We start from the raw sequence: 27,818 nt of genomic DNA on the forward strand, positions 1-27,818 counted from the left end.
GAATAAAAGGCTCTCACGCCAGTCTGCGAGTCACTCAGTTGCCCGCGGTGTCGCCAAGCCACGAGACCAGCCTGCTGTCGAGCGAATGAACCTTAACGAAGAAAACCAGTGAGAGAGAGAGAGAGAAAAAAAATACAAAACAGTCTGGTAGCTTCCACGCCGCCGAGAGGAACTGCATTCCGCAAACGCACATTTAATTAAAACTCGGAGGGAGACTTCCTGGGCATTCAGGCTCCACGGACGGAGGCAACCACAAGTACAAGGGGGGAGAGATTCCCTTTCCGCACATACCTGCTTGCATCCTAAACAGAAGCTGACGTTTGTGAAGACAAGAGCTGATTCCATTCTCTGTGATTCTTGCAGGCATTCCTTCTGAGTAAGTCATTTGTAAATAATTCTGATGCTACTCACCTTACAACTCTAAAAAAATTCAGAATTTTAAAACTAACTTTACGTTTGGTTTGTCGATTCAGAATTTATTTCTTGAAAGTAGTTTTTAATCCCGGGTTTTGGTTTGTAGACATAATTAAACGCGCGTGCATGAAAACCTCGGCTTGTTCGCGCAATGAGCCCTCGTAACTCGGGGAACGTTCTGTTGCAGCCCGCACGTTACGAGCGCCGGCCGGCCGAGCGACCGGACGGGAGGAGCAGTCGACAGCGGCAGCAGACGAGACTCGCGTCAGTGTGCGTAGAGACGTAGAGAGAGAGAAGGAGCTGTGCCTTCGCCCGACCATGTCGCTGGATTCATTCATAGGAAAATGGGTGGAGAGCGGGAAGGAAGGCTTCGAGCAGCTGGCCCAGACCATAGGTGAGTGAGCTTTGCTACAAATATTGAGAGGGAGGAGGAGGAGGAGGATGGGAGGCGAGAGTACCCCATGTTTTATGTAACATCCTCCCTCCATGCATCACCGTCTTTCGTTCTTGACTCTCGACCACCTTTCGTCTTGTCTCCAATATCCCCTCCCCTCTCCCCCCACTCCATCCCTTCCCCTCCTCCACTGATGAATTTCTTGTCAAACTCGCGCAGCTGACACTCATATGAAGATGTGTGTATGGGGAGGGGGATGGTGGAAGAGAATTATTTTCTTTATTCTCCACTCATCCCCCCATCCTATCTTTCTCCATGCAGCGGGTGGGTTTCGTTACACTCACGATTGACTACGTGTGAGCGGGTGGTGTGTCCTGAGAGGAGGGTGGGATGGAGGGGGAGAATGGCTATTGATTAACCTCAGTCTTTATCGGTCCCAGGTGCAAAGTTGCCTCCCGCCTCGTTGTGAAATCAATGCGTTTGGCCGCGGTGAATGAGCGGTGTGTGGGCAGACGACCTCTGTTTCGATTTTCGCCGTGAATTTTTCGGGCCGAGCATGCTTCCTTTCTTCCTGAGTTCTCGTTCATCCTCTGAAAGTTAGACTGTTGCATGTCATTTTAAAAAAAAAAATCCTTTATCTTACATTTCCCTTCCCACAAACACCGGACCTTCTCACTCCGTTACCTCCCAGTGGGCATCCACAAGCCGGGTTTACAAAGTCATCAGTGCAACCAAATTTAATTAATTCGTGTTTTGGGTAACGAACTATATTGACTGCCTTCTAGACATCCCGACATTAGCTTTTAAAACGAGGGAATGTCTGCGACCTTTGATCGCCATTAGCACGTGACCTAAACGCACTATTAGATCGATCAGGTCACAGTGACCTGGGACCTTGCCCGCCATCTTGAGATGTTTACTGACTGCGATATCATCGTGTTCTTTACCTTCCACTTGTGAATGCCCTCGTTGAAGTCCTCGGGGACTTTCATGGTTTATCATAGAGAATGTCATGGTTTACTATAGGAACGTTTATGGTTTAGTGAATTTGACATTTAACAGTCATCCTCAGGATGCCCAACGTAGAGCAGTTGCTTCCCTTATTTTTATTCTCTCCTCGATACAGTATCAGAACTTTTTTTAAAAAAATATGTTTTATCCTCAGTTCTGTGTTAAAACGTATTTTTCTAAGATATTTGTTCGGTCAGGCTAGACTGTAAGATGTCGACACCTTGTTTACCAAATTTTCGCAAAACAGTTATTAGTTTCACAAGAACTGAACCACTTAACCTCACTAATTTGTTTTTGTAGATAGTAACAGAGCAGCATTCAAGTATTTTCTTTTTTTCATAAAACATGTTTCCTCTCTCCAGTCTTGCCAAGTGCAAACCAGCGGCTCAGACATTAGTCATCGAAATTTCTTTTATTTCTTTTCTTCAGTCTGGGTGCTATTTGGTGCAGTCCACAGCGATTAAAAGTCATCTCGAATGAGTTTCGAACCAGGTTCGGCAGGAAGGTGACATCATCGTGTGGCGCCGCTAATGTCCGCCGTAAAAGTTAATTGCGGAAGCGGCGTTTGCAGAAGACTTTGTAGGGAAAAGCCAGATCATCATGGCATCTGGCAATTTCAAGACTTCTTTATTTATTATTGGCGCCGTCAGATATTTTTTTCAAAGCGAAGAAAGCCAATATAAAAACTGTTTAAAGAAGTGACGAAACGATTACACTCTGAGTGACGTATCGCACCGGACAGGTGAACCACTCACCGATGCGGAAATCGGCAGCTGCTGGGATGATTGATGTTTTCTCTATAAATACGAAAACATCGTTCTCTAACTGTAACACGCCATGGCCGCAATGCAGAACCGCCATGGCCACGAGCGAGGGTTATGAGGCGAGAAATAAGGGAGATAAGCCTGTAAACGCGCTTTGTGCTATTCAGACGGTTAAATTCAAGATGGGGAGACAACTGCTGGGCCTTCCAGAGGGAAATTATGCCTCGGGGGCTGGCACAGTGCATTCAGCGGTGTATGCAACTTCATCCCTGTATGGATCTGTTAGCAAAGCCATCGCTAATCGTCGTGCACGCCACCCGGCAGGGCCCGTCACTCTGCCGGCGGAGGCTGCTCACCCTGAATGTCGGGATATTTCTTGCACGAGGTTAATTTTAAGCGCCTCCAGCTTTTCCTTGAAAGAAGGCCATCTTAAAATAGCAGCGGGAGAAATTTAGCCAAAAAAAAAAATTAATGAAATAATAAATAAATGAGTTCTGACGTAGCTTTGGCACGTGGTAACAGATTTAGGACCGCGCATGCGCAGTCACACATTTCTGAAAGTGAGAGGTCGGGCTGGATAATGAAGGTTGTAGAAAGGAGGCAGAAATATGTAAATGTTATAGAAGAGAAGTGTTTCTCTCGCTTAGTTGATCCTTCTGTGACTGGGGTTCGAGCCTCACAGGAGTGAGAGGACATGAGGTCATAGGTCTCCTCTTCTGTTTGCGGAGACGCTTTCTTCACGTTCAAACACGGTTTGGCAGTTAAAAAAAACTGCCGTGGAGCTGTCTCTGTCAGCTAAGCACATAAATGCAAGTTTACGAGGGTTCAAAATGGGGTCTTAACGGCCCTATCTGTAGGGAGAGGTAATTTTTTCTTTGTTCCCTTAGTGTGAAGGAATGTCTTGGCTCGATGTTCTTTTTAATTAACTCACACCCTCTCGAGCACTCTCTCAACCACAAGCACAGACGTGCCTGAACAAACACAAAGAAGAAGAAATAAAGAATGCAGAGAAGAAAGAATTTTAAATATTGACAAGAAGAAAGATAGACCGCTAGACTTTCCTATTCGTTTTCCTACCCTCCTTCCTTGTTCCCTTCATCTTTAACGCACTTTTAAGCGCATTCCTTTTTCCGTAAAAATGTCCAGGTAAAAACATCCTGCATCTGATACTGAAGGAGGGCTGTCATGCTCAAACGTTGCCTAACGGGTCAGAATTTTCCTTAACGGCGAAGATCTCGGAACGAAGACAATGTTTTGTTTTCGCTAAGAACAGCCACGTCACGTGACCCTTGCGTTGTCTGAGCCGCGTTCCAAAGGTATGCAGACTGGCCCTACAAATTTTCTTCTTCTTTTTTTTTTTCTTTCCTTTTTCAGTCAACTGACGTTGTGTCTGTCAGGTTGCGAGAGACTGAAGCTATGTACACGCCTGCTGCTGTTGTTTGTTTAGGAAGAGTCTGGGGTCGGTCGCATGGATGTTCACATCTCCTCTCCTCTACATAAAAAGTCCTCCTGCGTTCCCACGGATATGCAAGTGCTTATTCAGGGTAGTCCAACATCAATTCCTGTAAATTATTATTTTTTAAATCTGTACTGACCAGTCTACCCTCGGAAATTATGTCCTCGCGAGTTGTAAATGCTTATCTGTGTCTAGCTTCCGGTATATAGGACTACAGTGATGTTAGCTACCAAACATTCTGTACATACTGACACGATTATTATTGTTCACATGCTCTTTCTCATTTTTCGATCGGCATCTGAAGTCTACAAGTCACTACTTGGAAGCATAGGAACATTCCTTCATTTCTCCCCCATTTTCCTTTTCTCAGTCTTTCTCCAAACAAACGCTAATTCATGTTGGCATAAACACATTTGTCACTCTGTTAACTTACCCTTGTTGGCAGTCTGTTGTCCTCCATCTGAAACATCGCCAACCAACAGCGTACACAGTTTACAATCACAGTTATCGTGATTATTTCTCTTTCTCTCCCCCACTTCTCTCTCTATCTCTCTGTGTGTCACTTAACAGTTCACCACCATCATCTATTAACCTTCTATCTGTCTTTTCTATTTCCAACATCTACGGCCTCTCTAAACACGTTTAGCAATGTCGGAGAAGCTACAAACATTGCTGGGTTACTGCTTCCAACAATGTGTTATTTGTATCTTAATTTCTCACATCATCCACACGAGGTGATGTTTGTAGTAAAACAATTACACTAGGATCGTGTGTACACACCCCTGTACATTCCTCACCTTTCGATTGTCGGCAAGACTTCAAGACTTGAAGACTTCTAGTCCAGGAGCAATCAGTTTGCTTGCTAACGGTCTTCACGTGCAGGGCCGTGCTTGTGGATGTTTGCAGACGTGTCCGCGCGCTGGGTTTCTATCCATGCACTGGTCAGTGCTTGAAACTTTCATCAAACAGCCATTCCATCGGTTTTGTAGGAGGAAGAAAAATGTAGTTTATGGGTGACAGGGAGGACGACTGCACTCGAAACGGAAACACACACCAGAGAGAGAGAAGGAGGGAGGAAAGAGACATTTTTTTTGACGCTGACATGAATTTATTCATGAATATTCATTTATTCCTTGTGGGGATGGAGAAGTTGACAAAATATGCAAAAAGGTTCTTTCCCTACACAATTTCTTCACAAAGAGCTTGAATAATTGTGTAAGATAAAATGTCAGGGTTATATAACATCATCTAAACATAACGATGATACTAATTTTACTTTTTGGTCAGAGCACAGTGGTGTTTACTTTATTCTCTATGTACTTGGAGAGGGTTAGGGTTAGTTTTTTGTATTTTTACCAGGTAGATAATTTTTATTTATGAGTCAAGGAGTGTTATATCGTTTTGTCTTATTTTCAGCTCGCATGATAATCATCTTGTTTTACATCCTGTGATGAACTAGGAAGGGGAGGGGAATGAACTTATCGAAATATTTTTTTTGTGATTCATAGAAATGATTTTTATGAATTAGGTGTGTTTTTCTGCACTTTTATTACATACATAATAGGTCTGGTGACACAGGGCGAGAGACAGAATTGGAGGAGCGAGCGAGTGCAGCTCACCCTAGTCTCACCCTCTCCCCACCTCAGACCCGGGTTGCACTGACACGGGCTGGTCTCCCGGTCGACAAATATAATAAGGAGAGCAATGTTATTGCTCCAGGGATAAACATGTAGCGGAATAGGAAATTGATGCAGTGGGGATGTAGCTGGAAATGAAGGGTGGTTACAGGGGTGGTGGGAAAGGAGGGGTGGGTTGAATCCAGACAAGGGACACAGTGTGCGTGACAGAACGGAGGAAGACTGCCATTGTGGGGAAAATTTCAATAAAACAAAAAATGAAGAACAAGATCAGGATTTCAAATAGAACAAACAAACAAAAAAGGTTAAGAGATATGTGGAACATAAAAGGGTGAAAGACTTGTAAACAATATGGCCTGTAAGTGCAGGGTTGTAGAAGCAAGCTGCCGCCTATTGACCCAATGAGGTCATCAGGTTTGGAGGGAAGGAAGAAAGGGAATAACGAACAAATGAACACAAGAGAGGGAGTGAGGGATAGAAAGATTGAAATGACTGAATGACTCACTTACGTAGGGAGAGATTTCGAACAATGTTGCTAATGTTGGCACTTTATGAATATATTCCATAAGCTAACGGATTTTATCAACTTAAATAATTAATTTGTTTAGTTATTTTAAAGTGAAACTGTTTCACTTACCTGGAACAAGCAGACATAGCAAGACCTACCCACCTATATACACAAACAGGCGAGTGCACAGTAGAATAGATGAAAAATCCAAACGGTAAAAAGAATAAAACACCCTTTCTTTCTTTCTTTCTTTCTTTCTTTCTTTCTTTCTTTCTTTCTTTCTTTCTTTCTTTCTTTCTCTCTCTCAAACACGCACACATCCACACACGCACATGTATTTATATTTTTTACATATACATATAATTTTTCACATAAATGCGGTAATCGTTCAATCCAAGCTGCCTCTCATGATGAGGGGCTTCAGCCAGCTTACTGTCACGAGTTGTGTGATGCTGCACGTGATCTGCTGTCCGGCCGCGAGCGACGATCGATGCTCAACGTATTGGGAGGAGGACATTGCAGATCCTCCTGCTCCCCCCTCTACCTACCAGCACCTTCCACTCCACCCACCGCCACCACAACCCTCCCCACATAGCTACCACCACCACAACCCTCCCGACATAGCTACCACCACCACAACCCTCCCCCACATAGCTAACACCACCACAACCCTCCCCACATAGCTAACACCACCACAACCCTCCCCACATAGCTAACAAGTGGTGATGGAGATACTCGGCAGCTGACTTCCCCTCCTCCCTGCCAAGGTGGAGGCCGCTGCGAAGCCCAGGTATTCCAACCGTTGACAATGCGCCAGGTGATAATGAGAAACAACAGGTTGTCGGCACAAGTTCATTCACTTATTGCAGCGCCCTCTTTCCACAAGGTTGCAGACTTAGTGAGTTAGCTCCTCCTGCTGTGACTTGACATCCATTCGGGTACTTTAAGACCTTTTCATCAGCACCCTCGTTCAGCGGGTGTCTGTACTCACTGACCTGTCTCTAGAGTCATATCAGTCAGCACTTTTTTCAAGTAGGGAACTACTTTCTGATATAAGTCTATAAAGCTCTGCTTTGTACAATACTGACATACATTATATAAAACTGTTACATAACACTGTTACACGATTAAATAAGCTGTGAGTGCATTACACTGCCATGTAACAGGTCTAACTCATTTACTGTGAAAAGAAATTAAAGCTTACGGCGAATGAGTTATTTTTCGTCCATATTTATACATTTATCTTGCTGACAGTCGGCTAAATCTGGCGAGGCAAAGATGACTTTATCCGAGTGCATAGCTCTCACTGCTTCCGCTATCCCGGGTATTCTCAGGGAGAAATCTCCGGAGGGTTTGTCGAGTGCATCTCCATCCACGAGGAGGACAAGCTTTCGCCTCGTAGCTCGGAGTCCAGGCCGACCGAGCGGTTAGCGAGCAGAGAGGACTAAGTGGCAGACTGTTAGATAACGAGATAAAGAACAGTGTCTGTCTGCTAATTGCTGAACTGTTTAACACCGGGAGTTGAGAAATGGGGAGAGAATGAGGGGAAGAGAGGGCGGTGAGGGTGGTGGCGCTGCCAGTGCTTCCTCTACACAGCCATGACTCGTCCTCGTCAGATGAAAGGCAGGATGAGATCAATGCCGGGTGCTGAGACCCAGTAAATGATGAAGTGCACCAGCACTTGCCAGCAAGTGTTTGAAAACTTATGAAAAATGCAGTTTCTGGTTCCAAATATCATTTTCGTATTATCACTTTTTTTTTATAAAATATACTTTATTGCATTTTAAAAATAATAGTTTTATTAAAAAATGTTTTGTATAGAATTTTTCAAAATTGAAGCCATGTAAGAGTTGAACTCTAAAACCACCATGTCAAACTTTCAATGAAGAAATATTTTTTCCTCTCATGTAGGAGTAGCTGCTTCACTCCTTTCTTTTGGCATCACAGTCTTCTTTCATCTTTTCCCTTTAGCATTTCTCTGGCAGTTCCTTTTTTCACATTTTCGTAAGATCGACATCTTCTCCTTTTTTTTAGCCTCTCTCTCATTCTCCGGGGCTTGCAGCCTAATAGTGTGTGCTATCTACTTCCGGTCTCCCGGTGCTTTGTCATTCAAAATGCATGTCGTTATCTGCTTTCGTCGCTGCTAACATCTAACATGTAGATCATCACTTCAAAGCCTCGCTCCTGATTTCTATTTGCTGGAGTTATGGCTCTTGTTTCAAGAACCGCGCTTATCTGCACTTTTTAAGGCCGGGTACCCACGGGTGTACCCCTATAATCTCGTTCCCGAACCTGAGGGCAGATAATCTTAGATAAAGTTGGACGGGCGTATCGCGATTACTCTGGCGCCGTGGTTTATCATTTCTTCACTAAAAATGTTGCCGAGCATGACATATCTTGCTGTTCACTTGGCATTTCTTTTTCTCTTTTCTTTCCTTTTTTTAAACCTCGCGGGATTTGCACTGATAGATTAGTGAAATCCTGTCTTTGAGTCCAGATAATTCTTCCACCTTGCATGGCATTAATATATCAAATTTTGCGTCGGCTGCAATAGTTTTTATTGATCATTGCCATATGCTGTTGTAATTTATGATCATTATCAAAAATAAAATTATCAAAAGGTTTTAAAGACATCTATAGTCATGCCTGTTCGATACAGATCTTTCTTTCTGGACGCATAATTTTTTAAAATCATTTTTAGAAAATATTAAATAAATAACAATGTAATGTACAGCTGTAGCTTTTGATTTTATAAGTAGATAAATAACAGTAAAATTTAATTTTTTTTAAAAACTTAATTTGCTTCAAGCTTGTTTTTTTTTTTCACAGCTTGATGTTCAAGAAACCTAGTAAACTGGCTATTAAAAAAAAACGGTTGTGAAGTAGGCTACTACAGCAAACTGATTACTATCATTACTAATCTTGCCAAAAATTTAGTTTAGAAGTCAAAACTAATCATGAGGACATCCCCATGGAATCTGAACACCCCGATAAGTTCAGCATGGACACAAGTTCGAGTGGTTTTTGCTCTGAGAGACATTACAACTCTGATTCTCCATTTCCCATAGGCAGTGACTCGATTACTGAGTCCTACTCAGGCAAACAAAGACAGAAAGAAGACAGAAAATACTAGATTCACTGGATTTCTTTTTCTGCAAGCCTGTATGATGCCATGATGGAGGCCATCAGAATGATATTTTTGTCGGCCAGAAATACCCGAGTATCGTCGACCGATGACAGCAGCTCACGATGCATCCTGCGTAGGAACCGACATGTTGTGCTCGACCATAATTAAAAAAAAAAAAATGGTATTTTTATGGGAAGTGATAGCGAAAAATAAAAAGTTATTTTCCACCTGCAGCTTATCGGGTCACAATGAACTCCTGGAGAACATGTGTAGGAGGAGAGACAAAGGTGACAGAGGAATAGGGGTAAAAATGAGCGGTGGGGGAGAAATAATCAGACTGCATGATGGGACTGGCTTCCCAGGACTGCTAGAGTATGAGTACAAACTCACATAGCCATCTCTGTATCTCTGTTTCTCTCTGTGTATCTCTGTGTTTCTAAATGGAGGAAGAGGCATTCATCACCGATATCTTTCATTTAGTCTGATACATCAGGAACTGGAACTTTCTGGTAAGAAAAATAATTTGCAGAATGAAAGATGGCCGATCGATTACAGCCAAGCCAGTCTGCCAGAAGTGATGCCGAGGGAATCAAAGGTCGGGCTTCACCTAATCAGTAGGTTGTATAAATAATACTTGAAAAGAAACCAGAAACAGTCCCCGAGACCGCTGATTATTTCACCCAGTGACCTAGAATATCCTCCTGGTTTCCCATTACCACCAAACCCCTCAAATTTCCTTTGTCGTGTGTTCTTTCCCTCTTTTTCTGAACACGTGATTTATTCGTAGAAGCACGAGACAGGATGCAAAGAAGGAGTCTTATACCTTGGAACTAGATGGCCGGGTGGGCTACATCAGCGTTGTTTCATTATCATTAGTACAAGGATCCAAAAAAGACATTCAGACATTCCACAAAAGAAACATTAAATTTAAAAAAATCTACATAAATTGTATAGTAAATATATAGTCTCAGTCTGATGTTCGCTTCCGCGATTCTTTGTTCTCGCCAAAAGTACAGACCCCGAGCAAAAACACAGTCTCTCAATTCTTCCTTCCATCCCAAACCAACTTCCAACGCACGTCTATTGACCACTTCACACAATGCGACTGAAAGATGCATAAGAAGGATGCTGGAAGACAAGTTGGTTTCCCCTATTTTCAGCCAAAAGATTTTCCGAGACCTTCCTCACAGAGACTTTGAGACGAACATCATGCGCCCTCACAAAAATCATTTCACCTTTCACCGATCCTTGTTCTGCCTTTTTCAGCAGAAATTCCAGTTCGTTCTTCACTGCAGTTTATATTTAATATAGATATAGATTAATTATATTAACCGTCTGAGTTTCGGCCATACGGCTGCAACCACAGTTCTTACAAGATTTCAAAGAAGTCAGACATTGTCTTCAGGGTAAAAATACTATTCCCTCGCCTTCACAGTCTTTGTGTGTTTTCATTACCATGGAGACACACAGGACAAGGTCCAGGGATTACAGCTGGAACTAAACTCATTGCAAGCGAATATTCATGGCTTGGCTTAGGGTCAGGCTGGTACGCGCCCATTGAATAACCGCATCCGTCCGCAGGGGGAGAGAATCATAAAGTAGCGCATGATGGAAGGGGAGGGAATCAATCTCACATCACTGCTGTGTACCCGGCGCTGTAACCGCAGTTGTCTTTATCTGAACTACACTGGCTCCCATAAATCACTCGTAAACGGAGGAAAACTTCGGAAGATTAACCACGAAGTAATCTTAGGAAACGTTTGGTTGTGAAGGTTTGAAAGGACGTTTGTCCCTTTGTTTGTCTGTCTTTCATCTCCTTCGATTCGAGAAAGCTTTATTCTTTTCAACCATCTAGAAATGATGAGAATTTTTGTAATGACAATAGCAAGACAAATTTCGGAAAAAATAAAGGTTCTAGAAAAAAAAAAATGAATGGAATGAGGAGGGGGGACAGTTGAGGGTGCAGAAGAGATTCGACCGGAAAGTCCGAGCGTGGAGAAGGAGAAGGAGAGCTGAGTCGTTACTGATGATCGGCTGGCTGGGAACCGAACCCAGAGGGCTGTAGCATTCATCATGCCACGTCAGTGCATTAGCATAGCGGCTAGACACCATGATGACATTTCAGTCGAGACTGGTTTTCCCACGATTGTCTGACCATGGCACAGTGTTGTAGAGGCACTGATGGCGGTAACTACGACATCAGTAATGAATATCTATTACTCTAGGCCACTTTTAAATTATTCTCCTTCTCTCTCTCACTCTCTCTCTCTCTCACACAAAGGGGAGAATGCAGAGTTACTGTTAGAATAATCCAGAACTAAAGAGGTTTACAACCCTGGGATGATCTGCACTTTCAAAACATAAACGCAGACATCGCATCCTAGACAGGGTAGTGCCAGGGTAATTCCCCGCATGACTACGTGGCTTTACTATGGTAATTCCCAGCGTGGAAGCTTGGCTGTGACGGTAATTCACTGTTCCCAGCATGTGACTGTGACAGGGTATGTCCCCGTATCAGCACGTGACTGTGAGGATGATTCACACCCCAACACCAGGATTGACAGGGTAATTCGCGGTGTGAGCACGCGGCTGGGACAAGTAATTCATGGAACACGTAATTCACGGCCCGAGCACGTGACCACAAAAAACAGTAACTATACCATAAATAGCGTGACCTCGACGGGGCAAGCAGCATGCGCATGACAAGGCAAATTTCCATAGAAGGAGGATCCCGGTGGGATCCATTACCATAATGGTAGAAACGTGACAAGATAACCTGCAAATATAATCCCTGCACGAGTCAGTACCCTCGGAATAAAAGATGTTACAGTGGCTGGCTGGATGGCTGGTCTTCCTTCTGACAGCAACGCAGGATTTACAACAGGAAGTGAGCTCAGTCCTTATTGATCACGTGCACAGGGCGGCCTCGTTGTGGAAAGAAACGAAACACCTGATCTCTTTGATCATCTTCTGATCATTTCATGTGGAAAACAGATCTTTAGACGACTGGGGTGACTATTTTTTTAAATACTTCAATACTTCCTTTTCCCTTCTGTTCTCGAGATACACGCTTACAAAACAAACAAACAAACAAACAAACAAACAAACAAACAAACATCACTCTGCATCGTCGTCGTCGTCGTCAGGTGGTTTGTGAAAAGAAAGTACACACGACAGAAAACAAAATATGAACATGATTTGTTGTCACCCTTCTGAATGCATTCTGGTACTCGGCGCTTGACCTTTGAACCTGCCGGCCTCAGTCGCAGACACCGATATATCCACAAGTATTTGTCTGGGGTAAATGTGCCCTCCGATACCTGCAACAGAAATGCTCGCCTGAAGCCCGACACTCACGTGAAATATCAAAGGTCGGCGATGGTGATGTGAAGGTGGATGTGTGGGAAGTGAACAAGGTTTGGGAGGGGACGGGAGGCGGGATGCAGGATCTGCATGCTTGTCATCTGCATACATTTTCGAGGTGGAGGGAGGTGACTTGTTGGCTGATTGAATCGTGTTATGTTGTGCTGGGGTTGACTGGAGTCGTGCATGCATGCCTGCGGGCGCTGTGCATGTCGGTAATGCAATTGTGCAACAGCTGCACAACAACATCGACAGGCTTGGGCTCCATGGTGAATACCAATGATGTTAAACAGGTTTCCAGAATCCCACAAACCATATTAAGGGTATCACAGGGGGTAAAAAGCAGTAGTCACCAGGGACTGTAGTTATGAAGCGAGGGTAAGTCATTTCCCCGGGGTAAACAATAAAAATTTTAATACATCTTTATTCCGAACTTCGAAAGCGATGTCCAGAAGCCCGATGTCACTACTTCATATTTCTTTACCCCCATGACACCTTTGTGATTGCTTATCTAGGGGTAAAACAAAGTCTGCTTGTCTGGACACAAGCCTCGGAAACAAGACCCTTGTCCTCGTGTTCGCCATGTTTCCCGACTTACCCCTCCTTCATGACTCCGGCCCCAGGAGTAGCTGGCACAGGAGGAGGGTTGTGACGAACGTGCACTTAGCTGCTGAAAAAGGCGAGCAGGCGTGGGAGTAGACCTCAGCTGGTCTGGTCTGAGTGTGCCAGTTCTTTCTGATGGAGGATAACCTGTGGTTTGTCTTGCAAGAAGCCTTGCTACCATGAAGGTGAAGCGTGAGAAATGTTGATGGCAACTGCTTTAGTTGACAGGAATGGACAGAGTGGGTGAGATAGGTTGGTAGAGTAGGTCGGAACAGTCAGGTTCTTTATACTTTTTCCATTTCCCAATGTCATACCTTTTCTCTTCTTTCCATTTTATAATAATAAACTTTTTATCCTATTTTTCCATTGTTTTCCATATCAGATACTCTGTCTTTTTTCCATTTTCTTCTGGCGCCCTTTTTGTTTCCATTTCGCGATGCTTCTATTTCAATTTCCATGACTTATGTCCTTTTCGCAATATCTTATCCTTTAAAAAATCCAAGTCTGACCAGAAATATTGGTGAGTTGTATTGCGTGCAGGCTGGGGATCAAGTGAATACACTCCCACGCTCATGCTGGTATTTCTGGTGAGCTCTAGACGGTTTGGAGGGGTACATACCCGCACCTAGTGCTGTCATAGCACAGGGGTTAGTTAACATGACACTAATTCTCTCCTCACTTTTACCTAAACAAACATTGAACCTTACTTTCGGTAGCTGCTCATGCGGAAAATGTGTTTTTGCAGATTAATACAGCCCTGAAAATTTAATGTGATGCTCAATTTGATATTATTTAATAAATGTTTAAATTATTTGACTCATAGAACCTGATTTGAAAGACATGCTATAATAAAGTAGTATTTGACTTTATATCCGCCTCTTGGAATATTGATTTTTTTAAAAGAAACCTTTCATCTTGGATAAGCAGCCATTACATTTTAAACAGAAGGTGATCGTCTCCAGTTGCCGACAGTTTGTGGTTCCAGTCTTAGTTTTCTGTTGCCATTTTTTCAACTTTCAAAAAAAAAAAAAATGAAATGTTTACCCGGCTTTTGAAAAGAAAAGGATAACCTTACGCACAGAAGAACAACAGACAAACTCGAGATCGCATGAGAGTTCAAGGAAAAATAAAAAGCCAAGAGCACGAGGAATTCAGGTCACCATTCACTCCTGCCTCGCCCTCTTGACACTTGTGTCTGGTGTTTTCCTTTTTAATGGACGGAAAGCATTTGTAAGATCACTGACAGATCCCACACCTGCCAAACAAATGTCCAAAACCTGGAGGAAGGCGGAGAGAGGATAAAAGGGAAATCCGTTCCTAGGGGAAGGTGGAGCTCAGGGATGGAGCTTTATTTTACAAATAAGGATTGAACGGCAACTGCCAACAGCGATTTGTCGTCGCTAAGAAACGGTATTTCGTCAGGAAGACAGGTTGGCTTTGTTCTTCTACAAACCAGAACACTTTTGCGAAGACTTGGCTCTTGGAAAACCTTTTTCCTTCGGCCTCGTCGTCTTCGTTGTCCACTACAACATCTACATCAACACGATTTCCTATTTTTCACCTGAATAACAACTCAAAGTTTTAAAGATTTAAAATGTTAAAGGTAGGAGACGACTGCAAGGTCCAGCAATGCTGTTCGCGAACAAAGAAGATGTCCTGAGTGAGGAGCAAGCCAGTTGCTGTTTGTTCAGATGTTTGATTTCCACCTTTGCTCAGACAACGATGGGAGGGAAGCTGGGCAAAAGAGGGATTATCACCTCGAAAACTGAGCTACACTTTCGTCACTCTTTTCTTCTTTGAACTAATCGATTCTGGCAAGTTTCGTATGCACGGTGGAAGGTGTCTGAAGCTCCACGGCCAATATTTAACACGAACTCTTTAGCTACGGAAAACATTAAACGGAAAACCGAAGGCTTACACCTTTCACGATGGCGGAAAAACAAGTGGAACAGGACAGAAAAAAAAGCATGTAAGGCTGTAATCGTGGATTTATGTGTAAATCTTTTTTTGTCCCTGTCAGAATGAGAAGAAGTAAATAGTGAGGAGTAGAAAAAAGGGTTGAGAACAACAAAAAATTTTTAAGTTTTTTTTATTCTTTGATTATCATTTGGGGTGGAACATGATCGCGGTTTGGTGCACCTGGAAAGGAAACAAACTCTCTATGATCTGAAAAACTACAAAAGCTAGGCGCCTCGTAATAAAAAAACAAAACACTAATAAATGCAACAATAAACACTTCATTTTTAGGAAATAAAACAGAAAAAACATTACCCCAAATATTAACTGCTCTGTTTATAGATGCTTGGATTGCATGAAGACAGGCGGGGTAACACAGCGCGAAACGAGAACGATGAGATTATCTGTTCCTGTCTGAATTTGTTGCTTTTTCTATTTACTGATCAGGAGAGAACGAAATGTTTTGTTTCTCTTCTTTTGTCTTTCATCACTTTTGAGTGTTGTCCGACCATCATAAATGAAACATTATCCTGGCTTTTAACTCCTCCTAATGTTTATTGTGGCGGACAAAAGGAAATAAATAATAAAAAATACATAGCTGCTGCATACATTTCCAAGATGGCGATAATGGTGGCCTATGGCATGATGTGTGCATAATGGTTATTACTGTGATATCAGGGATGTGTGTAGGTGGACTGCCGTCTGTCTGCCGAGACCAAAGCTTCGCCTCTTGCGAGGTTCTCCACTGTTAGTCTTGGCGAGCCTAAACAAAGAATGTGACTAAACCGGAAGCTTTGTCGTCTAATGCCTCATTTTAGTAGTTAGCTAGAAAAAAAATCGTCTGCCAGCAGTCCAGTAATACAAGTTCGTGGTCATATACAGCTAAAAACACTCTAAATTCCTCGCAACGCGATTGGTTTAGGAAGGTAGGAAGGAAGGATATACGTGGAAAGTACAAAATCCACGGCAACAATCACCATAGCAACTACTGTCGTTTCATCATGTTCTCGTGGCTTTGCACTGTTCACTGACTGCTGTTGGCGGGATCAGCATGACCCTGGCATCACGTGCAAGTCCTGCCCAGAAGGAGTGGCCTGGACAAGCGGAGATGACTCGTGTTGCAATTATCAGATAGCGCGCAGTTAGCTCCTCTTGTAAATTCCACCAGGGAATGGTCCATGTGTGGGCATCCATTTTGTCTTTCCTTTTTTATAATGTCTGGCTGATTGCCTCTCTTTACTGTACATTTGTCTCGCCTCTTGTCTTGTTTTTCTTGTCTCTGACTTTATTTGATTATTTACTTTCGCTTCTCGTTCCCGTTCGTGGTGGTGGTGGTGGTGGTGAGGATGGTGGTGGTAATAATAGAATTTGTAAAGCGTATTTACCCGTGGAGGCAGGTTCAATGCTCTGCACTAAAGTCTACAAAGTCACAGTCAACCACTAAAAATGAAGCACGTGTCCGCAAATCAAACAAGACGATGGAACTGAAGAATGGACGGAAAGCGTTTGCTGCATTAGGAAAGATATAACATCGATGATAATGTAACAGTATTACTGTTCTCTAAGTAATGCTACTGTTAGCTTAGTGATAATATTGCTATTAGCTAGTGCAAGAAATTTGCTGAAAGTTTTGTTTTTGATGGTCTGCCTCTACCCCCACCACTGCTTTTATTCACACACTTTTCAGCGCGCGCTTATATATATAGAGAGGGGAAGAGAACGACAAAATAAAATAAAAGAAGAAAGAGAAATAGAGATAAAAGAAGGATAAAAAGAAAATAACAAGTAGAGAGGAAATTTGCATAAAACTTTATTTTCACAAGTAGGTTCAAAGTACTTTGTAAAAACGCATTCAAGTACATACTTATCAGGACAGGCTTCAAATGTACCTTTTGTACAACGAACGTGCACACAACACAACGTGCACATCACGTGCAAGGTGTAAGACATGTGAGGAGAGAGAAAGTCTTCTCTGAACTTGTAGCCCGAGTTTCTGTTTTAAAGAGTTTCTGCCATCATTATTCATGTTTCTCGTCTCTGCACTTTCGGACTGGAAACCCTCGTCTCCCCCAAAAATACTTAGTCTTATTTTATCTCGACGACTAGTTCTTTCCAGAAATGTCAAAATACACTCTGGCCCCACGTGGCGAAGCCCCTAGAGTACAAGCCCCTGGGGTTGTGAGGGATTTCCTGGCATGCGACTTCAACTGACGGTCTGGCAGACGACTGTGGAGATAACAAGTTGCACACAAGAGCTAACATGGCGGCGCAGTCATGTAACATTCGGAAAAAAATATTTACAAAGAACGTAGCTATACTACAGGAAACCGCTTATCGATTTGAATCATCAGGGGAGTTAACTGTCATTATCTGGAAACAAGGGAGGAAAGGCAGCCTCAGTGTTTATTTGCGTGTTTGGCGTCAGTGTCTGCACGTGTCGGACTGAAACCCGAGTACCACGTGATCACGAAATCTTCGCTGTCGGATGAAATTATTGATGTTTGTTTTTTGGTTTTTTTTCTGTTCGTAAACAAGCTGCAGGTTATTCAACAAAGTTTTGTAGACATCAAAGTACTGGCCCTTGGCAAGATCAGAGATGTGACCTGAAGGGTTGAACAAGCGGCTAGGGCCAGGCGGTGTGTGTGTGTGCAGTCAGTTGAAATAAATGTTTTTTGAGTTTTAAAGCGTGTATTTTTAAAGAATGTATTTTGAGTTTTAGACCTTAACTATGGCTAGTCCCTAGAGCTGCTTGCTGCACCCGGGCCCTGGGATGGGTGCCATGCGAGGTCCAAAGTCTGACTTGAATTTAAGTCCAAATTTTTTGGCTTAACATCCCTCATCCCAAAAAGTCGGTTTTTGCTGACGACCACGTGAACTTTTAGTCCTGAAAATGAGTTTTTAAGTCGAAAGTTCAGACTCAACTAGCGAAATCGACTTAAAGCTTGATACAGGCAATTTAAAACTTATTTTCAAAGCCTCACATTGTAAGGGTTGTACTTTCACGGTGTGTTGACGTGACCTCTCCCAATCCTCCACATCATCTGCATTCTTCTTTTTACTCATTGTTCTTCGCCCCATCCCTCTGTCCCTCTGTTCATCTTTTCACAATGTACTAATCGTCTCTCGTTTTACTGAAAAAGTCAACCCATTAATTTTAACTTTATTTGTTAGGGTTCGGCTGGTGGAAAATGGGAAGAAATAATGAGACAATTTTGATGACCCTGCTGCTAGTGATGATGTTGGTGGTGGTGGTGGTGATGATGAGATGATTGTCTATGGCAGGGGTCAGAGCGTACAAGCCTTAACTGGACCTTTTCCCTTGTGTCCCTCCCTTTCTCTCTCTCTCTTGATCACGATGACTTAATGCATCTCTAGACTAGAACCACGTGACCGCTCGCGGCTAATACAAACCATTGCCTTGTTTCCTCACCTCTTTGTCATAAGAGGCACATAATTGCTTGGTACCCGCCACACACTTTCAAGTGAGCTTGGCTGTCATACATTGTTAGTAATTTCATTTCCTCCCCACAGAGAAGAGCCTTCATCTGACAACAACAAACACAATCGCCCCACGGCCTGTAGACATCACAGGAAAGCTGTTTGGACGAGCTCAGTGTATTGCCCTCGTCGTCCTTGTTATCCTTATCCACAGTCTTGTCTCGTGAGGACGAACACGCGCACTGTGGCATTGTTTAGAGATGGAGGGAAGGAAGTGGGGAGAGGGCGGGATGGGTGGAGCGAGTGGCGGGTAAATGGACCGAGAGAACAAAACAAGATGAGCTTGTAATTGTGAAAGACAGACAGCCAGGCAGGCAGACAGGGGGAAATCTTCAACAGGGTAATGATTAACAGAATGAAGGATGAAACGTCTAAAATCCTTTTGTCACGATCCCTCCTCCCCTTCTTGTTTCTTTTGTGCTCCCCGCCTCGTCCTTGATGAAGAATGCTCATCTCGCCAACCCATCAGCTCAGGCAGTTATGTATGCACTGAACTGTCGAGGTCATTGATATTTTTTCCTTGGGAAAGTAAGAAACGATTGTTGAAGAAAAAAGAAGCAAAGGAGAACAATAGATAAATAGAAAAAATAACAAAAAATGAGGGAAAGACAGACAGACAAACAGATAGAAGTATGAAATCTTCGAAAGGGAGACATCTGTGCGAACAAGAAATGCACAGACTGGCTTCCTCTCCCGCTTTTACTTCATTCAGATCGTTATCGTCTTTGACATCCGTTCATATGTGAGCATCATTCCTGGGCAGCGCCGTAAAGCGTGCACCAGGCCTGCGCATGCGCTGTCGTAATATTTCTGGTAGCTGAGTGAAATATGTGGCAATGACATGAGTATGGCTAATGGTGGGGAAACGACCCCGGGGGTTTGAACGAAGACCTGGAATGTAAGCTCAGGGAACCGAGGAGGGAATGCGCCGCAAGGGTGGCCCGATAGCTCAGTGGTATGGCGGTTGAGGATCCTGCACGCGGATCTTGTCTCAAAGCTTGATTATTTCTTTCCAGAAACTCATTTCCTTCTTGTCATTTTAGCTCTTTGCTGTCTTCCATGGAGGAACATCGTAGGTAGCAGTAAGCAATTTACAGTTGAATAAACTTTGCCAGTTAACCAGTCAGGAAACGACCCGGCTTTCGTGGTACTTACGTTCCGTGAACACTACTCGTCTCTCCTACTAGGTCACGTGACCATTAGCAGAAAAGCTATGGAACGGCACAGATTGCGGCGGTTTGCGAGGACCTGAGGATCTGACGGGCATTCAGCCATGCTGGAAAATTCTGGCGCTGGCCTCGTCTCCATCTTCATGACTGCAAAAAAAAAAAAAAACCAAAAAAGAAAAACAAAACAAACAAACAAAGTGAGGAGTGTGAGGGATGGCTATCATTCTGAGCGGATGTTTAGGGTAAATGAATGGGTCCCGAGTGCAAGGCAGAGGGCGCCACTGGCGTTCCGGAACTGTCAGTTTAGGTTTGGGTGGGTTTGGTTTGCAAAGGAAAGTTTTCTTCTGGGTTTTCTTTAAGTTTTTTTTTATCGTGTATTCCGGCATCAGTACACATATGGCGCGTGAAGTGCGCTAACAATACACACACGCGTGCAAACACATCAAGCAGTGGAATTAGCGAAGAATTGGGGATCTGCGGGGTTTTTTTGGTTGTTGTTTGTCTCTTTGTGTATTTATTTACTTCGTTCGAAGAAACATTGTTATTTTATTTGTTAAATCATTTGTTATATTTATTTTATATGGGGGTTTTGTTCCTTTTTCAATTGTTTCCTTTTTGTTCCTTTTTTACCCTTTAAAATTTATTATTATTTAGTTTGTGGTTTGTCTCTTTTTTTATTTGTTTATCATTTCTTTTGTGGTGCTTTTGTTTTTTTTAATTTGTCTCTTTATTTGAGTTTTTGTCGATGGATGTCTTTCATTGAGGTTTGGTTTTTTTAAAGTCATTTGTTTTTTCATTTTTTTGTTGTTTTTTAAAGTTCCTTCACGTCTTTTTTCTTGACTTTTTTATTTGTTTAGTTTACTTAGCTGTTTCATTTTTAATCCAGTTGCGAGAAACCGGTTGACCTGTGCTGTTTACAAATTAGCCTAAGTCAAGCAAGTAACTAGTTTACTAAACAAAGTATCATAATTACATGCATGCATGTACAGACATGCAGACAGACAACCTGACATCCAGCAAATGCTCAACTGTGACTATTATCTGACCTTATGTCTGCAAGTTGTTCTGCTGTGACCGTTATCTGACGACGACGACGACGACGACGACGACGACGACGAAAACATGTGTCGAGAGAGAGAGAGAGTGAGAGAGAAAGGCAGACATATCTAAAAGACACATCATACTGTTCTGCTGTAGTGACAGATAATTACTGTCGCTTAAAATGACCTCTCCACTTATTGCATACAATCATTACCATTATCATCAGCTTTATCGTTAATTGTTAATCCCTTTATCGTTAATGGCCCCTACCCCAACACGCTTGGCGTGATGATGCACCATCATCAACAACTACGTCACGCACGAGTACATCAACGACACTCCCACCTTCATTCACCCCACCCACAAATAATGCGTTGAGGACTCATCCAACGCCGTCCTGCTTATTAGTCCTGGTCTCTCGTGCCCCAGTGGTCATGGTGCACCATCGTGACGTCACGAATATGGTGCGAGCTTCATCATGCATGAATGCATTAATAACAATCTTTAAAAAAAAAACCAACAGGAATTATCTGAAGCCCTTTCGGTAGGGACAGGCTAGGATGGCAATCGTTGGCGTGTGAGTGAACTCAGGGTCACATTACAGCATCCTAAAGGTCATGAGATCTCGACCATGTTGGTTTCCTTGATCAATTGTGAGGAACCTGAAAAAAGGATAGATCGTGATTTCAAAACACAATCAAAAGAAATTTCGCTTCCGACGATGACCATGATGATGAAGATGATGATGAGGATGATGATGATGCTGCAGCGAATAAGAGGGTTAAGAATATTTCTTGAGTAATTGTTCCGAGGGGGCGTGGACATTGGCGAGGGTACTGCACTGTCTGTGTGTCATGCCAATTAGGACCACCCTCTGCCCTCAGGGAGAATGTACGCCTGGCAGTAATCAACCGGGTGCCAGACCTGGCGCAGTCCTCTAATGAAGTCGTCGTGTAGGCAACTCGCCATAAGTATAGGTGCATCGGGTAGGTCGGTGGTGGGGATCGGGTGTAGAGAAAGGTCTATCACCATGGCCAGTAAAACACCGCCCTCCGCATTCTTCTCTAGTTCACGAAATATGAAGGTACTTGGTGTAAATATTTGTTTTATGTAAAGTAAGATCACCCATCCTTTGTCGTTGCCGCGTGCCTGATTTCTCTTCCCATCTTGATTATGAGGAATGAGGGACGAAGTTAATCAAAATTCAATTCCCTTCGCTTCTGGCCTCCCTTGTGAGACACAGCAGTATGTCTTGGCACACTTACCTCCCCTACCCTGCACCCACTTACCTCCCCTTGCCACACGCACCAGCAGCAAGAAAGTGCGTGTGTGTGTTGCGTGAGGGGTTTGGGGGTTGCGGGGTGCTTATGTGTGTGTGTGGTAAGGGGTGGGGGCGCAGTAATCGCACTTTATCACAGGTGGCGCTCTTAGCTCTATATCGGTCTGCCCGCCTCATTTCAAGTGATAAACATTTATACACACAGGAGAAACAGATTCCGCCGAGAATAGAATACCTTCACGTGTCTTACAGACCGCTGCAGTTAAAGGTCGATCAAAGCTTCAAGCACTTGTCTCTGTTCTTTAAATATCACATTCATTAAACACACTTAAAAATCTGTTAAAATCTCTCGCCCATTAAATACACCTGTTTTGCTTTGCACTCGTTGAATCCCATCGTTCTTTAAATACACTTCTTTCTTCTTCCGTCTTTCAATCGTTCCTTCATCAATGACACAAAGTCTGTTATAGCATCTTTTTTTTCTCTCTCATATAATGATATTAATTTACTAATTTTCGTTTCATCAATCTATCTATCTGACCTTTTTTTCAGGTATTCATTCAGTCCTTCTACCCATAATAGTTGTCTGGTCTGGCTGTCTGTTCGACTAATAACTGACTCTCGTCTTCAAGCCTTTTCTATTTCCGAAGCGCAAAGTATCTAGGAGGGTAAAAAAAATGGATAAAGAGCTAAAACATTTTTTTTTTGTCTCCGTTCACCTCGCCTATTTTCAAGAAGAACGGAAGTCCTGGCCAGACTAATTACCAGCATTTCCATCCAAACACGGGGCCGAGTTCCTGAGGGGGGATGCGACCCCCACTTTCGCATTTTTGTCATGCCTGCCGTGCCAGTTCGTCCTCGCTGATGTTGAGAGGACGAGTGTGTTATCCAGCACCTGCTGAGGTTTTTTTTTTAACCCCTGACCCTTTGTGTCTGTCAAGAAGTCTATTACTGTATCAGATCATCTAATTATCTCTGGATGACGATCGGACCCGCAGATGCACGGACAGCCGGACAAGCAGGCGCACTGACATTTCTCTCTCTCCACACACACAATTACACTGCAACATATTTTGTTTACGACAATATTTGTGTAGTCTGTCGAGCGCATGCTCTAATTAACACTTGGTATTTAGTACAATGGCCTCCTGGAAGTACCCCGAACCCTGTAACGATCTCGCTCATCCTCTCATCATCCCCTTCCACCCACAAGCTGCCTCGCTGGCGGGCGGCAAGAACTGGCAAAGAAAATGGAAGGTGTGTGGGGTGGGGTGGGGTGGAGGGGGAGAGAGTTGAAGGCTAAACAAACCCCTCTCTCACCTGTACTTCATTTTCTGCCAGGTACTGGCTGAGCCTAAATTCTTGCATGTCTGAGATAAACTGATCTGGCCTCAGCAAATGCGGAGTGACTGGGTTATGTCAGGGTGTCTCTTAGATGTGCCTGCCTTTGTCTCACTCTCTCTCTCTCGACACATGCAAGGTTCCATCATCATCATCGTCATCGTCATCGTCATCTGAAGGTTACAACAACTGAGTCCAACCAACCAACGTCAGACATTGTTTCCCTTCGCGTTTCCCTTTTGTTACCCTCCTACATTTAATGTTATATACAACTGTGTTTATTCCAGATAAACAACTCATAAACATATGTAAGCTTACGCAGGAATGCGATGGAGTGGTCGTTACTTCTAAGCAACCTTTGCACACAACTTCAAACAACTTGCTATTTTCAACCTTCACATGGAGGTTTCTTTTCTTCTGCATGGAGGAAGCGTGTGTGTAGGGGAGGGGAGAACATAATCGTAACGCCAGGATAATAAACATAAACTATTTGTCAGGATATCATTACAATTAACTCTTAACCATCACATTGCTGTTCGTCTGTCAGTATTAGCATATACTTACTACTTAATCCTGTTATGGGATGAGTCTGCTAGTGTACATCTATAAGGTTTGTACTTAGAAGTAAGAATCGTTTTTGAAAGATATATATATAGGTGAGGAATATGTATAATGCATTGGTACACTGAGATTAAATTGAAATTATCATATCAGGATGAGGAGGGGAAATGCCCAGTAGAAGAAACGATAACAAAGACAAACGTATTTTAAAAAAAGGTCGAGAAAAAAATGAAGAAAAAAAAAAGAAGATATGAAGAAGGCGTTCAACCGACATCTTGTTCGTTCATCATCTGGCTGCGCGTGCAACAGCTCCTCACACACTGCCCCAGTTCCAGACGTCTGCTGTAATTATGTGGGCGACAGGGACGGAAACCAGGTTGGAACAAATAACTAGATGAAAAAAGTCTTCACTGGCTTTCGTGGGGTTTCGATTGGATCCTTATTTTACCGCTGGCAGCCTGTATCACGTGACATGGCTCCGTGCCTCGCTTGTCGCAGTCCCTAGCGATGACACGTTTTTAAAAGATGGTGTATAAGGCTTCGGATTTCTCTTCCCTTCAATAAAACCGTCCCTTTCTCGTCTTTTTAATCAGTCTCCTTTTTTTAAAATTTCTCAGGCAGCAATTTTTTTTATTTTTGGAAAAAGTCGGCGGATGTTGTTAACAGATCCAATGGCTGGCTGGCCAAAGCTGCTGGCGGTGAAATTTGGCGAAGCTGGGTGTTGCGGACACCCACTGTCTCTCTCTCTCTGAAACAGATCCTTCATCGTCTCTGAAGAGGTGGAAGTGGGTATCGTGAAGGGAAGGGGCAGGGTGGGAAGGAGATCGTCTGCTAGACATGCTTGCTGTGCCAAAGTGCTGAAGCGCTCACCTTCACGCGGCAGCTACTCCAGGTGACGGTAGGTTTGCAGTCAGGTGTGAACACCTTACCTGTAGAAACGGTGGATCTCTGTCTTCTCCCCTCCCCCTCCTCTCTCCTCCTCCCCACCTCCTTACCTCATCCTCCACCTCATCTACGCATGCGCGAGCGCAGAAATGCACTCAGCCAGACAGAGCCAACCAGACAGACAAGAAGGCAATAACCAATAGAAAAGCGATTACCTGATACGTCCGTGGGGTGAACAGGATATGTTGACTCCCATCCTGCACCGAATCGAAGACATATTTTGTCACGTGACCCAGTAATATAAACCAAATGGAATAGAACGGAATCACTTAATAAGGCATCTTCCCTAAACCTTACAGATACTTCGTTTTATTTATTTTATTTATCTTATTTATTTACAGGCCTACCTGCAGACAAGCTGGAGTTCTACAAGCAGGCCAAGACGGAGATAACGTATACCAGGGATGGAGATCAGTGGACAATAAATGTAGGAATCGTTGGAGTTCCCAACGGTTCTAGGGTCTTTAATTTCGTCATGGGTCAGCCCTATGACTCCGTCAACATTGATGGCACGCCGTTAAAGGTTTGCTACCATCCTGTCGTCTTTTAGTCACTGTGATGTGTTTTTTATTTATTTATTTTTGACTGAGATATTTTTTTCACTTACCCCATAAACTTATCTGCTCATTCTAGGAGTTCATACTCTTACTGGCTAAGATCAGAGTATCTATCTATTGTGTTTGTACAAGCTATTCATAAAGATTAATGAAGTCTCGCCTTTTATCGTTTCACCTCCCAGAGCGTGATTACCTTCGAGGGCGGAGCCTTTGTTGAACAGCACAAGGAGGCGGGACCAAGGGAAGCGGAAATGAGCATCGTTAGGAAAGTCAACGGGAACACCATGGAGGTGGTAAGCATCTGGTTAGAGATGTGCATAGGTGGATAGTTGTCTGCACCTTTACTCTCTCGAACCCTCGTTAGCAATCCTCAGTTCACGATCGAGGGAGATAACTGGTATGGCCGTTTTATAAAAATTATAGTTGTCGTTCCTATTCTCTTTATTAGCAAAAGATACCTTCAATAATCAGTTGACTTTTCTTGCTTGAAATTATTGAAGAAATACAAGTATACATCAAGTAAGGTTCGTTTTCCACAGCAAACAACGGTTGGAGGCGCCACGATGACGTCGATCTACAACAAAGTATGAACGTGATGACGTCATCACGAGGGGGACATGGCTGCTTCACAAGCTGAGAATGATGTTGCGGATTTTTTGTGTTTCATGCTATGAGTGCGAAACTGAACGCGCAAACAAGTGCTGGATATTTATTTGTTTATTTATTTATTCATTTGTTTAGATATTTATTTCAATTTTTATACGAGGCTAGCCCAGGTGTTTTGTGAACTCGGAGTTCATCTCGATAATTTTGATGTTGTGTTCTACGTGTGCCTGCTCTGTGACTTCAAACATTAAAGCTAACATCTCGATGTGCATCAAAGCCTTTTTTATGTCCTCGCTGCAAGAGAAGAAGAAAAAGACGAAGACTTCTGAAGACCAAATGCCTGACTAGATTGATGTTCAAAGATAATTATTCTGTCTTCAAGCTCGCTCGTATGGAGTGAACACCTCTCATTTTTCTGTGTTATAGCTTTTGATGTCCTCGAATGGTAGACAAACCATTTTAATGGCCTTTTCTGGTGCTACAGTCGTTTATTTGCTTAATACTGAGTGTGAAAAAAAGGACTGGTATCATCAAATGTGAGGAGTATAAATCTGATTGATGCTGCTTTTTTAAACAGAATAATAAAAAAATTGGAGATAAAAATAAAATAATAAAAATAGAAGAGAAAGATTTTCCGGAAATTCTACTAATGTAAGAAGAAATAAATACACGCTTTTGCCTTTTCTTGTTGTAAGTTCTGGCACGCTCATGTTCTTGTAACTGATAAGCTTCGTCAGCAGAAGTAGAGGTCGACCTCCCAGGTCGAGTTGGCTGATTCTAATGCTTGAAGCTTGCACGTGGTGCGTGCGGCCTCGCTCGTGTTCCAAGAGGGGCAAGGGGTGGATTCCGGATTGTGTGGAACGTGTGTGGTGAAGTGGAGGTGGGTGGGAAGAAGAATATTCGATAATTTTGCTGTGAACAGATGAGATGACGTATGTGAACGCTGTGTCTGGCGTGTGAACGCTGTTTGCAGAGCTGAAGTGAACAGACATGCGCACAGGACATGTGAATGGCGCGCTGAGGAAATACCTGCTGCGATTTTTGTTTGTTTGTTTGTTTTGTGTTATGGCGAGCGTCTACTTTCCCCGCAGGTGCAATTAATGTATGTGTATTAACTTATTAAACTGCCTTGAGCTTGCACTTTTTTCTTTGTTGATGTGTGTGTTGTGTGTGGCTGGAAACAGTTCAATGTGTGTGTGTGGACTGTTGGAGTAGTGATGATGATGATGATTGATGATGATCACAGAGATTAATACAAACAGCACAATAACATAGGGGTGACAGTTTCAGTAAATTAAGAACAATAGCTCAAGCAGACGTTGTCCAGCAGTCATCTCTTTTACCGACATTTGAGTGTCATATGAACACATGAACAGAGATATGAACATATGAACGGACATATCAACAAATAAACAGACATATGAACAGCGCTGCTTTTAAAACAAAGCTTTCCTATAAATATTACAGTGTAATAAACAAACCTTCCTCAGAGACAAATACCGATAGTTTCAATGAATCGTGTGAGTGCGAGTGTACGGAGAGTAACAGGAGGAAGAGAGCTGAGGAAGAAAAAAAGCAAATTAAGAAA

General features: G+C 43.1%; 1 protein-coding gene across 1 annotated transcript; it reads left to right on the forward strand.

Moving 5' to 3' along the window:
* Positions 1 to 27,371, forward strand: LOC112575963 (fatty acid-binding protein, liver-like). Its single transcript, XM_025258138.1, has 5 exons — positions 1 to 376; positions 602 to 808; positions 25,409 to 25,590; positions 25,807 to 25,917; positions 26,164 to 27,371. The coding sequence occupies exons 2-5, from the start codon at positions 733 to 735 to the stop codon at positions 26,212 to 26,214; spliced, it is 420 nt and encodes a 139-aa protein (XP_025113923.1). The 5' UTR covers positions 1 to 376; positions 602 to 732; the 3' UTR covers positions 26,215 to 27,371.
* Positions 27,372 to 27,818: the final 447 nt, after the last annotated feature.

Source organism: Pomacea canaliculata, linkage group LG11 (assembly GCF_003073045.1).
Source record: "Pomacea canaliculata isolate SZHN2017 linkage group LG11, ASM307304v1, whole genome shotgun sequence".
NCBI lineage: Eukaryota > Metazoa > Mollusca > Gastropoda > Architaenioglossa > Ampullariidae > Pomacea > Pomacea canaliculata.

What these genes read in the sequence shown, in the direction of transcription:
- LOC112575963 (XM_025258138.1), top strand. Translation starts at nt 733, where the DNA reads ATGTCGCTGGATTCATTCATAGGAAAATGGGTGGAGAGCGGGAAGGAA. An exon ending in GCAGCTGGCCCAGACCATAG is followed by an intron (nt 809 to 25,408) that starts GTGAGTGAGCTT and finishes ATTTATTTACAG; the next exon opens with GCCTACCTGCAGACAAGCTG. An exon ending in TTGATGGCACGCCGTTAAAG is followed by an intron (nt 25,591 to 25,806) that starts GTTTGCTACCAT and finishes TTCACCTCCCAG; the next exon opens with AGCGTGATTACCTTCGAGGG.